The sequence below is a fragment of the Amblyraja radiata genome, chromosome 1, assembly GCF_010909765.2.
Source record: "Amblyraja radiata isolate CabotCenter1 chromosome 1, sAmbRad1.1.pri, whole genome shotgun sequence".
Classification (NCBI taxonomy): Eukaryota; Metazoa; Chordata; class Chondrichthyes; order Rajiformes; family Rajidae; genus Amblyraja; species Amblyraja radiata.
The window spans coordinates 161,295,725-161,309,489 of record NC_045956.1 but is presented as its reverse complement, the minus strand read 5'-3'; the positions used below and the strand labels follow the sequence as shown (position 1 = coordinate 161,309,489).

Sequence of the window (13,765 nt, the reverse complement as noted above, 5' to 3'; positions counted from 1 at the left end):
ACTGCGGTAGAACCTCCCTGCTCCTATACTCAAATCCTTTTGCTATGAATGCTAACATACCATTCGCCTTCTTCACTGCCTGCTGCACCTGCATGCCTACTTTCAATGACTGGTGTACCATGACACCCAGGTCTCGTTGCATCTCCCCCTTTCCTAATCGGCCACCATTCAGATAATAGTCTACTTTCCTGTTTTTGCCACCAAAGTGGATAACCTCACATTTATCCACATTATACTGCATCTGCCATGCATTTGCCCACTCACCCAGCCTATCCAAGTCACCTTGCAGCCTCCTAGCATCCTCCACACAGCAAACACTGCCCCCCAGCTTCGTGTCATCCGCAAATTTGGAGATGTTGCATTCAATTCCCTCGTCTAAATCATTAATATATATCATAAATAGCTGGGGTCCCAGCACTGAGCCTTGCGGTACCCCACTAGTCACTGCCTGCCATTGTGAAAAGGACCCGTTTACTCCTACTCTTTGCTTCCTGTCTGCCAGCCAGTTCTCTATCCACATCAATACTGAACCCCCAATACCGTGTGCTTTAAGTTTGTATACTAATCTCTTATGTGGGACCTTGTCGAAAGCCTTCTGAAAGTCCAGATATAACACATCCACTGGTTCTCCCTTATCCACTCTACTAGTTACATCCTCGAAAAATTCTATAAGATTCGTCAGACATGATTTACCTTTAATAAATCCATGCTGACTTTGTCCAATGATTTCACCACTTTCCAAATATGCTGCTATCCCATCTTTAATAACTGACTCTAGCAGTTTCCCCACTGCCGACTTTAGACTAACTGGTCTGTAATTCCCCGTTTTCCTCTCCCTCCCTTTTTAAAAAGTGGGGTTACATTAGCTACCCTCCAATCCTCAGGAACTACTCCAGAATCTAAAGAGTTTTGAAAAATTATCACTAATGCATCCACTATTTCTGGGGCTACTTCCTTAAGTACTCTGGGATGCAGCCTATCTGGCCCTGGGGATTTATCGGCCTTTAATCCATTCAATTTACCTAACACCACTTCCCGGCTAACCTGGATTTCACTCAGTTCCTCCATCTCATTTGAGCCCCGGTCCCCTGCTATTTCTGGCAGATTATTTATGTCTTCCTTAGTGAAGACAGAACCAAAGTAGTTATTCAATTGGTCTGCCATGTCCTTGTTCCCCATGATCAATTCACCTGTTTCTGACTGCAAGGGACCTACATTTGTTTTAACTAATCTTTTTCTCTTCACATATCTATCAAAGCTTTTGCAGTCAGTTTTTATGTTCCCTGACAGTTTTCTTTCATAATCTATTTTCCCTTTCCTAATTAAGCCCTTTGTCCTCCCCTGTTGTACGCTTCATCTTTTGTTTTGATACTATCCCTGATTTCCCTTGTTATCCACGGATGCACTACCTTCCCTGATTTATTTTTTGCCAAACTGGGATGAACAAAAAAACACTTATGTAAACCAAAAGAGGTCGGGGGACTTTCACTTCCGAATTTTATGTATTATTACTGGGCAGTGCATATTAAGAATATGATTTATTGGTTGGATAGTTCTACCCAACAGACAGAATGGATAAAAATGGAGAAGGAGGATTGCCATCCTTGTAATATAGGAACGATCCTCTTCTCCCCAAAAAAAACGAATAACACAATATATAAGAAGAACCCAATTATATATGGTACAATAAGAATTTGGAAACAAATAAAATTATCTTTAAAATTAAGAAATCTATCACTGTTAATGCCAATAGCGAATAGCCCTTTATTTAAACCATCTCTTATTGATAAGACATATAACCAATGGGAAAGTCTCGGAATTAGAAGGATCGGGGATATGTACGAAATGGGAAACCTACTATCATTCCAAAAACTACAATTAAAATTTAAATTGAAAAACAACCAATATTTTAAATATCTTCAGATTTGCGATTTCGTGAAAAAATATATACAAGGATATCAAAAAGTAACTCCTGACTTATTGGAAGAAGCAATGAATATTGAAGCTGACTCACAAAAATTAATATCATATTTATATAATAGTATTCTAAATATAGACCTACCATCGACAGAGGTACTTAGAGAAGAGTGGGAACGGGAACTAATGATAAAAATTATGAAGGTTAAATGGGAAAAATACCTGATATATATTCACAAATGTTCAATTAATGTAAGACATAATCTAATTCAATTTAAAATTGTACTTAGATTATATTATTCAAAAACAAGATTGAACAAATTTTATCCAAATATATCCGCCACTTGTGATAAATGTCTAGCCCAAAAGGCAACTATAACACACTCCTTAGTTTCCTGCATAAAACTTTATAGATTTTGGAATTATATTTTTGAAATATTTACAAAATTATTCAAGACAAGAATGGAACCTAATACTGAAACGATTATATTTGGTGTAATGGAAGATGGGAATAAATTGAACACATCTCAAAATCTATTCCTTAACTATGGTTTAATAAGAGCAAAAAAATTAATTCTTAAAATTTGGAAGGGTACATCAATACCAACGCTTAAAATGTGGATTGCAAGTATGTTGGACACCGCTCATCTCGAGGAAATGCGATTCCTCCTAATGGATAAATCAGACCAATTCATAACGAGTTGGTCTCCATTCGTCGTTTTTTTTGGAATCATATGGTGCAACACAATTGTAAAAGAAGAACTGTTTCAGGACTGGACGAGGGTTGGTCAAGATTATAAATAATGATCTCCTTTTCTTTTTTATTTTCTTTTCTTTTCTCTATTTCTCTCTCTCAACTTTCTTCATTTACTCGTTTTCTTTTTTCACACAACTATATATTTCTCACATCTTTCTATCCTTTACTATCGAACTTATTTTTCTTATTCTAAACTTTTTTCAATGTAACAACAAAAAAAACAAAAAGAAATTGTACATAAAATGTATTATGAAAATATATATTAGGCACTTTGGTGCCATATGACTGTACTTACTTCTAATAAAATAAAATATAAAAAAAAAAAAAAGAATCAATTGCCAGTCTATCTTGGCCAATTCACGTCTCATACCCTCAAAGTTACCTTTAAGTTCAGGACCCTTGTTTCTGAATTAACAATGTCACTCTCCATCCTAATGAAGAATTCAACCATATTATGGTCACTCTTGCCCAAGGGGCCACGCACAACAAGACTGCTAACTAACCCTTCCTCATTACTCAATACCCAATCTAGAATAGCCTGCTCTCTCGTTGGACAACATGACATACAGTGACAGTTAGGAATTACACACAAAATATTAATGATGAATGTTTTTTCGTAAATACTTGCTAGCTTTAAATAAACACCAGAAATGAAAGGGCACGTATATGTTTGAATTTTCTATTACTGTATGTCATTGATGGTGCTTTACTTCAGTACCCTGTGTTTTTTAAATAATCTAAATCTGTACTCAAGCAATTCTTCTGAAAACATTGTCTTGTGTTGGCAGGAGAGATTAATAAAGCCACTGGGTGCTTTCATAGGAGCAACTGGTGAAATGAGAGATCTTGCTGTTGTTATTAGCAGGGTAAGCCACGGAAATATACATTTCAAAATTATATCCTGCAAGTTTGAACATCTAGGATATGTAATAACATTTAAATCTGACTGCTTTTGGAGAGATCAATTAATTCTGTTATGGATAGTTGTATCAGTTATATGCTAAATGATAATTGGGTGCCCTTGCCTAAATTAATTTTGCCCAGAGTGTATCTATAGTCATACAGCACAGATACAGACCTTTTGGCGCAATGTGCCTATGGCGAGCAAAATGTAGCAATGTTACAAAATTTTGAGATTTAAAAAAATCAAGTCTGTTATTTATCCCATCAGATAAAGCATAAAAAGAAGTTTAATTTGACACCTAATTCACTTTCATATCTTCAGTATTAAATAAATTATGGCCATTTTCATACTCGGAAATTAGCATCTTGTTCCCTATTGCTTTTCCATTGACTTAACACAAAAGCTGTGATCAAGGACAGTCAAAAGCCCATAACTTTCTTAAAAATTAAGAGAACTGAAATAAATTTTCAGTTATTATAGATTGAAGCATTCTGAAACAAATATGAAACAATCATACTTGGATGACCTGAAATTAAAGCATATAATTAGTTAGTTACCCAATTGTAGCTAATTACAAAATTCAATTACTAGATCTAAACATCTATCCATTTCTTAAGAAAAGATTAACATTTTTAAATAGCCTAAGTGTCCAAATAACATTCACAAAAGAATTCACAATATAACATGATTTAAAAATCTAATTGTCATGGATTTATAGGCCAAATGGAAGGAAATTAGTGTTTAATTCCCATAAATTAATGGCCATTTAAATCATCTTGCGAGTGGGTTTTTGTGGAACGGGATCGATTGGAACGTTGCGGTTGCGGTGAATTTAAACCCCATATCGGCAGGAAAAATACTGCCAGTTCGTATGGGTCCTAAATCACCGTTTCGGAACGTAAAATGTGGATTAAAGGCATCCTAAGAAGCACGTTTATACATAAAATAAACGGCTTTCCTTTACCTGTCCCGTACGTGAAATCCGTCCCCGTTGTCGGCGTTCACGGCATTAGAAACTGATTTTTAAATTACTCCAGTGCTGAAATTGTCGAGCGATTTAAAAAACCCCCAAAGAATTCACAGAACGGCCGTCGGAACAATTCTTCAGCAAAAGCTTGCACTCCAAGAAGATATATCCAGGAGAGGTAGGAGAAAAAACACATTTTAACCACGCCCCCCCCCCTCATAGGCACCAAAGTCGCGCACATGGCCAGTGGCAGAACTGCAGCGCCGCTGACGGTAAGTTTTGTAACATACCTACAAAATGCCGGCCTAAGATTGTCCCATTTACTAGCATCTCTCTAAACCTTTCCTATTCTATGATCCCTTCCAGTATAGTTAGCTTCAAACTGTAAGCATACCATATAAGCATTAATTGTAACATGGTATTGATGGAAAGATCAATATGCAAACATAAATTGAACAAGAGCATGATATAAATATGCAAATATGAAGATGAAGATGCAAGAGACTGAAGATGTTGCAATCTGGAGCAATAAACAATCTGCTGGCAGAACTCAATGGGTAGAACAGCATCTTTGAGACAAAAGGATTTCTCGCAATTTCAGGTCAAGATCCTGCGTCAGGACTAGGTGGGGATATGGAAAATGGCCAATATAAAGAGATGAAGTGGAGTGGTGAGACGGGACAGAGAGCAATAGGTGGACCAAGGAGAGGCGAAAGATGATGAGCAGATTGAGCCAGGTAGGGGAGGGGGAGGCATGGAGTTGGAAGCTAGAGGCAGGTGGGTGATATATACTGCAGATGCTGGGTTATACACAAAAGGACAGAAAGTGTTGGAGTAACTCATCAGGTCTGGCAGCATCTCTGGAGTACATGGATAGGCAACGTTTTTGGTCGAGACCATTCTTCAGACGATAGAAGATGGTAGATGGAAAAAAGGCCAGGTGGAGTGAGTAAGGGGGAAAGAAGGGTGAAAGTGGAGACCACTTTCTACACACACTAGGGTCACAAGGGGTACCAATGCTGGAAACTGAGGAGGAAGGGTGATAATGGGAACCATTGGGAGAGAGATAATGCAGATAGAACAAGAACAAGATTGGGGGACGACGACACAGTTGTTGAAATGTGTATGTAGTAGATAGATGGAACCAGGAGGGAGAGGGGTGGGGTGATTGGGAGCTAGAGGAGAGCATGGGGAGTGGGACAAAAATGGGAGGACCTAAGGAAGATTGGGGCGGGATTAGGGTGGGGAAGGAAACACCAGAAGAGAAGGTTACCTGAACTTGTAAAATTGTAAACTGCCATGTGGAATAGGAGGTTTTGTTCCTGTAGTTTGCATTGGACCTCACCCTGGCAGTGGAGAAGGCCGATGATGGACAGATCAGCGTGGGAATGAGAAGAGGAATTGACCCTAGTGTGTGTAGGATAGTGTTAGTTTACGGGGATCGCTGGTCGGCGCGGACTCGGTGGGCTGAAGGCCCTGCTTCCGCGCTGTATCTCGAAACTAAACGAAGGGAGAAAGAGTTGGGAAGTAGTACCAGAGAAGATCTGGAACTGAATGGAAAGCTAGGCATACCCAGGGGCCCATGCGAGTATCCAAGGCGACACCTTTGATTTGTTAGAAATGAGAGGAATCAAAAGATAAATTGTTTAGAGTAAGTACGGGTTCAGCCAGGTGGATGAGAATATTGTTGGAGGGGATCTTTATTGCACTAAGGAGTGGAGGACTTTAATATCTTCCTGATCCGGGATTAAGGTACATATGGACAGGACATTCATGGTGAAGATTAAACTATGAGGTAATCACCCCCTGGCTCCTTTCTCACCCTTCCACTCCCTTTATACTGGCCATCTTCCTTCTCTACTGAGTACTGATGATACAGGGTTTCAACCTGAAATGTCAACAATTCCTCTCTTCTCTCCTGCCACCGATGGTTCTTGCCCTGTTATGTTGCTCCCTCTAATGAAGAGCCCCTTTTATATATTGCCAAAATCTTTTTAAAATTTCACACCAAAAGTGCCTATAATAATAAGGTCCAATTGTGAGAAATTTTTAATATTATTTATAATTTCCAGAAAAGTTTAAAATGTTTTGATTAATTTTGTTTTAATTAAGGATATCTATCTCCATAATCCAAATGTGCGATGGGATGACATAATTGGGCTGGAGCCAGCCAAGCGACTAGTTAAAGAGGCTGTTGTATACCCTATTAAGGCAAGTTAATTTAAATTGATAGCTTGTTCTCTGTTTATGCCTTCTTCAAATGATGCTTAGTCCTATACTTCTTATCTCCTAGTATCCTCAGCTCTTTACTGGGATTCTATCGCCGTGGAAAGGACTGCTACTTTATGGACCACCAGGTAAGGGATTTTATGGCTTGTCATTGAGAAACAAGTTGTTTATTAATTAATTTCCAGTCTATTTTTTGGGGAAATCCCTTCAATCCCACTTTACTTTTGAAGTGACCAAGTCAAGTCAAGTCAAATGAGTTTATTGTCACGTGTTCCTGATAGGACAATGAAATTCTTGCTTTGCTTCAGGACACAGAACATAGTAGGCATTGACTACAAAACAGATCAGTGTGTCCATATACCATAATATAAATATATACACACATGAATAAATAAACTGATAAAGTGCAAATAACAGACAATGGGTTATTGATATCAGAGTTTTGTCCGAGCCAGGTTTAATAGCCTGATGGCTGTGGGGAAGTAGTTATTCCTGAACCTTGTTGTTGCAGTCTTCAGGCTCCTGTACCTTCTACCTGAAGGTAGCAGGGAGATGAGTGTGTGGCCAGGATGGTGTGGGTCTTTGATGATACTGCAGATTTGCAGGCTTTGGGGTGGGATTTTCTTGATACATTTATCAATTGATGCATTTCCTCTGTTAACCTTGTAATTTGCTACCTTGATGGTTGTTTGCCATTGGCATGTGAGTGATGTGGCTTGCCTGTTGGAGCTACCCGAGGATAGATTGTGCTGAAGATGCTGGCCAGAGAGAGAATGCAGATGTTTGTTCACTTCTCCTGTCAATGGATCCAGGAAACTTTGCAGCGGCAGGGTTGTTGGTACCTCTTCCGTGTTCTGAGGTTCCTGTTGCAAGTCATCAATATCTCCCAAGTTACAGGACGCTGGTGATCTCTGCTGCCCAGCAAACCATGCACTTTGTCCTAAGTCTGAGATTTTGATCTTCAAAAACATTTTCCTTCGTCCGCCAAAGCTTGTGCTGGCATAGTAGAGGCGTTGTTGGATTTCATTGTCAATGTCTGCCTTCACTGAGGGATGGTTTCTGAGAAATTAAAAAATGATCCTCGTTTTCCGTATTATTGGAGACAGTGTTGTACAGCAGAGACAGATCAGTACACATTAAAATTAAGACAATACACCAATAATTGTTCCCGTTCAACACATGTGAGGATGGACCAAGCTGAGGATCATTTTTGACTACATACTTGGTTAACAAGACCTCTGTTATTAACCATTGGAATGTATATCCACGAATGGAAATGCGGACTGAGTTTTTTCCCCCTCCCTACTTGCCAATCCTGACATGTGCTGATGGTGATTGGAATACCTTCAGTACTCTGAGACTACATTTTAACTACTTTGGTACCAAAGAGGCACGGAACCTATGCTTTCTGTTTCATTGGGCTTTGGTGTGCTTAGGATGGTACATTTTGCCAATTTAGTCATTGGCACATTAAGGAGTCAGGTGCCAAAGTTAAGTTAAAATATGTTGCTTGATGTTGTGGGTCCATGAGCAGCATGCTCATATGATTTATAATTATAATATTTTTCATTGTTTCTATAACTTTTCAAACTATGCAATGTTTAGAATTTCTAAAGAAATGTGTTTTTTTAAATGAAAGTGGGGAAAATATATTTTTGGGACGTTTTGTCAAATATTGATAACTGCATTTTATTAAGGTACCGGGAAAACATTGCTTGCAAAGGCTGTGGCTACTGAATGTAATACAACCTTCTTCAACATTTCAGCCTCTACCATTGTCAGCAAATGGAGAGGGGATTCTGAGAAACTTGTCCGGGTAAGGGCCATTCAATCTGCTCTGTCATGTGCTTTTTTTTCCTACAATTGGTTTCCTGTTAAACCTCTTAATTGTAAGTATATTTAATGGAATGTGTGATTATGGCACTAACCCATTCTGCAACAGCTCCAATCTATACTTAACTTAGTTCTGTGTTAATGAGAAAGGAACATATTGGTTTCCTTCCATACTTATATAGTGATGCCGACAGGAATATTCTGTTGTTCGGTGAAAATACTTAAACAGTTTCTTCATATCTGCTGTCAAACCTGCACAAAAACAGTAAGTATTCAGTTCGGAGATTAAAGCAGGACTATGTCAAGGAAACAACCAAAGGGTGGTGGGATTGTTTTTTTGGAAGTCTTAAGTTTAAATAAATTGGAGAGGCTTCGTCAACCAAATCTATTTAGATATTTTGTGAAATATAACTTCATTTTTTTGGAACTGTTCAGATTCTGTTTTTTATTCATAGATCCCCTTGCCCCTCCCTCCCCCCAACACGCCCAATTGTTCCAGTTTGAATTGTATTTTCTTTATTCTGACATTGTTTTTTAAGCGTATCCCTTCTTATATTTCCCAGGTGTTGTTTGAACTTGCTCGGTTTCATGCTCCCTCTACCATTTTTCTGGATGAATTGGAGTCGGTGATGAGTCAGCGTGGCAGCGTCCCTGGGTCAGTGTAATCGATCATTTAAAATTTTATAAACTGATCACCACCATTTATCTTGTATGTCCAAGTTTGTTTTTTCACTCCACATATCATAGCTTATCAGCAATGAATCGCATATTTTTTAAGAGCAGTCAATTGGATAGGTAAGGATTGTGATTACCTGCTTCTCTTTTCTTTGCCCTTCTATATTTGTTAGAATAAACAATCTGAATGTACATTGATGCTCGAGAAGTGAGGAAGACTGGAGTCAATCACACCCGACTTCCAGACAATAAAGAAAATATATTTTTTTAATCTGATAATATATCTAGAGGAGGGTTAACCAGAAATTGTCATAATTTCAAGTCTAGCCTTGCAAAGAGACCTCTTGAATTACATAGAAACATAGACATAGAAAATAGGTGCAGGAGTAGGCCATTCGGCCCTTTGAGCCTGCATCGCCATTCAATATGATCATGGCTGATCATCCAACTCAGTATCCTGTACCTGCCTTCTCTCCATACCCCCTGATCCCTTTAGCCACAAGGGCCACATCTAACTCCCTCTTAAATATAGCCAATGAAGTTTACTGTATTTCTAATTTTACAAACCATCCTTATGGGGGGAAAAAGATTAGTAATGTCTTAGAAAATAAGCAATATTGGAGATAAGTAATATTAGCAAAGGTCTTCAGCCAGTAGTATTAAAGAAGAGAGAAAAATAAAATAAGAGAACTAGAAAATAATGAATGAAAGGTCTTCGGGGATATCATTTCAGTCTTTTCTTACAGTGGCGAACATGAAGGAAGTCGGCGGATGAAGACCGAACTCCTGGTCCAAATGGATGGCTTGGCTCGTTCTGATGATCTTGTCTTTGTTCTGGCAGCATCTAATATGCCCTGGTGAGAAATTCATTATTTTTAAAAATCCCTGCACTCATTTGCCCTCTTTGGCTCATTCTTAGTTTACCTCTTTTTTTTGTTTATGAGCTATTATTCAGTAATGTAATCAGCACACTAGATCAATGGATGCAAGTTGCTGCATTTGTAATCACCCTCAGTTTTGTTAGTTTAGTTTAGTTCAGTCAGTGCAAGGACTATATATGATTACAATCAGCCGTCCATGGTGTACGGATACAGGATAAAGGTTATTATGTTTAGTGCAGGATAACGTCCAGTAAAGTCAGATTAAAGATCTATTGCGACAAGTGATGGCTCCCACTGATTGTCGCCGGAGGCTTGCGTCCTGTTTTGGACGGACGATGACAGCGAGGTCAACATTTGTAGCAAGATGGACACGAAAGAAGAAGAAGAAAGATAGTTTGAAGGTTTCCACTGGGGTAGATGAGAGGTCTGGCCCGCTGTCTAGTTCAGGATGGTTCAGTTTCCTGACAGTTGCCAGCCTAATTAGTGTTTATTTATTAACTTTTTTCACTTGAATTGAATGACTGTACATCTTATTTTATATCTCATACTTATGGGTAGTAATTTGTGAATTATCTGATGGCAAATTTCCAAGTAGATGAAGAGTAGATAAGGATCCAGATAGGAAACATATTGGTGGAAGCAGAAGGCTTGGCTAAGGTTATAAGCAATTGATTTGCCTTAGTGTTTATCAAAGATCGTAGAAGGCTCAAGTATGTTTGGTGGTTACTGCAGAAGAGGACTTTACCAAAGCAGTGAAAAAACAGGAAGTTGCAAGGATATTGAATGGGGTGGTAGGCAGGTACTAGAAAGGATAGTGGTACTTGAATTGTATGACCCTCGGCTAGATAGGATGCATCCAATATTACTTATTTAAAGGTGGTTCCAGAGGTTTGATGTCTTTTTAGAAATAGGGAAAGATAAACCTGGAAATTGCAGGCTAGTTAATTGGTTGTGCCAAAGCGTTGAGGAATAACAAGAGGAAATTAACAGGTATGTGAATAAACATAGATTATTGAAGCATAGGAAGCTTTCTGGATGGGTACAGAGTGTCCTTCAGATGCAAATTTTAAAACTTTCCTAAATCTTTTTAATTGGGTCATTCTACCAGGCGCTCTGTAGTACACTTTGTGAAGAGTCTCTTGACTCGTGACACGTTGACTCGTTACAAGATAAACTGTGGTGTATTTATGAGAAATCAACAGTAATGTATTTTTGACTTTATAAAATGCAGTTGCTGTATCTAAAAAAACCACTGTTGAAATAAAGCTGGTTCAACTGTGGAAATTTCAACATGCGATATATTTGATAAATACACAGCTTGATGTAATATTAAACAATGACAATCAGGAAAGTCTTCGTTGGCTTGTGTTGATTTTGGTAATCAATGTTGGGGCTAAGAAAAAATGAAGGTTGCTATAGATGATCATTGCAAAATTTCCACTCCCTCATGTCAAAAAGCTTTGGAAATGTAGTTCTATTTGGTTACAATTGGCCCAACTTCTTTAATTCCCATATTCATCAGCCTGCAAAGTAAGTGTTGATAATTTATTGGCCTGGAATAGTGTTAATGAAGTCCGATTCATTCACACTAATGGGAGAGGACTAAGTTATCAACAGGAAACTTTGAAACATGCAAATTTTAGATTCTGTAAGATCTGAATTGCCACACACAATTTCCACTGGGTTACCTGCTGAAGTTCTGGCAGGAGGTTGAAGGGATCTTTCAAACGTTCCAAGCGATAGGCTCACTGACAACTTCTGAATATCTTATGTACAAATTGTTTATTGATACTTATCCACTTTTTAGGGAATTGGATCACGCAATGCTACGGCGATTGGAGAAACGAATTTTAGTAGATCTTCCTTCCAAAGAAGCACGGCAGGCAATGATTTCACACTGGCTGCCTCCTGTGAGTAACAGTGGTGGTGTAGAGCTTCGGACTGCACTGGATTATAGTGTACTAGGACAAGTGAGTACTGGATCGACATAAACATAATTAACTGTGTGTATTACGATTATTGTGTTGGTTGCAGATATAAGAGAATGTGAATTTTGATTGGTTATAATTGTCAAGATCCTGATAGAGAGTATGAGAAGAGGTGGGACAAAGGGGTGAAGCGATTTATACCAGTGCAGTTGAGTCTTTGGTACATAGGTTTGAAAATTACCTCTGGTTGATGGTCTCTTCTGGATGTTTTGAATTGCAGTTGCTTGATAATGAAGATAATCTAGGTGTAACGGCAATTTCTTAACTTTACAATGTCCAATTATTAATTACCATTACTAATCTGGAATGTCAGAGTGAAAGAACTTACGCAGTCGCTGATAGTAAAAACGAATCTTCCACTCGTTATTTCCAGTTTAATTGGTCCTTTATTGAAGTGGTAATATGGATAATAAATGAATATATCCGATCCTCTTAATTCTTATACCAGCTGTAACTTTTTGTTCTTACTAACTGTGTTGTGTGGTAAGAACTGTCTCTTCAATCCCCGAGGCTAATCTGATCTGACCACTCCCTGTGGCTTCGCTAGCCTCCTCAGATGTAGACACGCCCATCTACGTGTCAAAATCCCTCCCACAAGCATAGAAAAAATATACAGCAAGAAATATCTAAACAAAATACTATAATATACTAATAGTAACTGTCAAGTCTTCTAATGTTTTTGTGCAGATTCCCCGCTTGAAAGGGATCTGATTCATCCACCCCGAAATGATGAACTGGATTTCACTCAATGACCAAACACTTCTTTTCCATTTTTTTTTCCCTTTATAATTTGGCAGATTCAGCAATTAGTTTACAGTTCCACTTGACTTATTGCTTCAGCCATTACTTTGAAGGCATTTGGATGTTGTAGGTCTTAAGGTATTTAACAGTTTAGTCTTTTAGCAGGTTAAAAACCGGCTGCTAATCGGGTGTTGTAGATAATCAGTCCTGCATGCCTTTGCTGGCGATCGCGGCAGTTTTTAGGACAGTCTCTTAGATTATACTGTTCAAGTTTTAGCCGCAGGTCAACTTCTCTCGCGGGCCTGTCCGCTTTTCTGTTCACGGTCGGGCTGACTCTGATCCCGACCGGGCTTTCTCTGTTTTCTCCCCCCACCGGGTTGACTGTTCCCGGTTGGGCTGAAGACTCAGCCTCTGTCGGTGGCTCTCTGGACCTGTCCGTGGCCTACACGGTACTAGGCCCTCGCCTGACGTCTGTGGCTGCTACTGGGGCTGGCCGTGGGCTACACGGTCCTCTTGTTGGTGGCTTCTCTGGACCTGTCCGTGGCCTTCACGGTACTAGGCCCCCACCCGACGTTTGTGGCTGCTGCTTGGGCTTGGCTGTGGGCTGGGAGGGTGGGAGGGTGGGAGGAGACAGCTAGAGGGTTAAGGAAGGGGAGGGGACAGCAAGGGCTAGCAAAATTGGGAGAATTCAATGTTAATGCCATACGGACGCAAGGTCCCCAGACGGAATATGAGGTGCTGTTCCTCCAATTTCCGCTGTTGCTCACTCTGGCAATGGAGGAGACCCAGGACAGAGAGGTCGGATTGGGAATGGGAGGGGGAGTTGAAGTGCTGAGCCACCGGGAGTTCAGGTAGGTTATTGCGGACTGAGCG

The 13,765-nt window shown here is 39.3% G+C and overlaps 1 protein-coding gene across 1 annotated transcript in view; it reads left to right on the top strand.

Annotated features, from left to right (window-relative positions):
- The window catches only part of katnal2 (katanin catalytic subunit A1 like 2), a 52,149-nt gene that overhangs the window by 28,195 nt on the left and 10,189 nt on the right, over positions 1 to 13,765 (top strand). Inside the window, exons 8-14 of the mRNA XM_033033998.1 lie at positions 3,463 to 3,540; positions 6,658 to 6,756; positions 6,839 to 6,902; positions 8,472 to 8,590; positions 9,171 to 9,262; positions 10,029 to 10,139; positions 11,971 to 12,133. Coding sequence (XP_032889889.1) covers positions 3,463 to 3,540; positions 6,658 to 6,756; positions 6,839 to 6,902; positions 8,472 to 8,590; positions 9,171 to 9,262; positions 10,029 to 10,139; positions 11,971 to 12,133 — 726 coding nt within the window. The remainder of the gene's footprint in view (positions 1 to 3,462; positions 3,541 to 6,657; positions 6,757 to 6,838; positions 6,903 to 8,471; positions 8,591 to 9,170; positions 9,263 to 10,028; positions 10,140 to 11,970; positions 12,134 to 13,765) is intronic.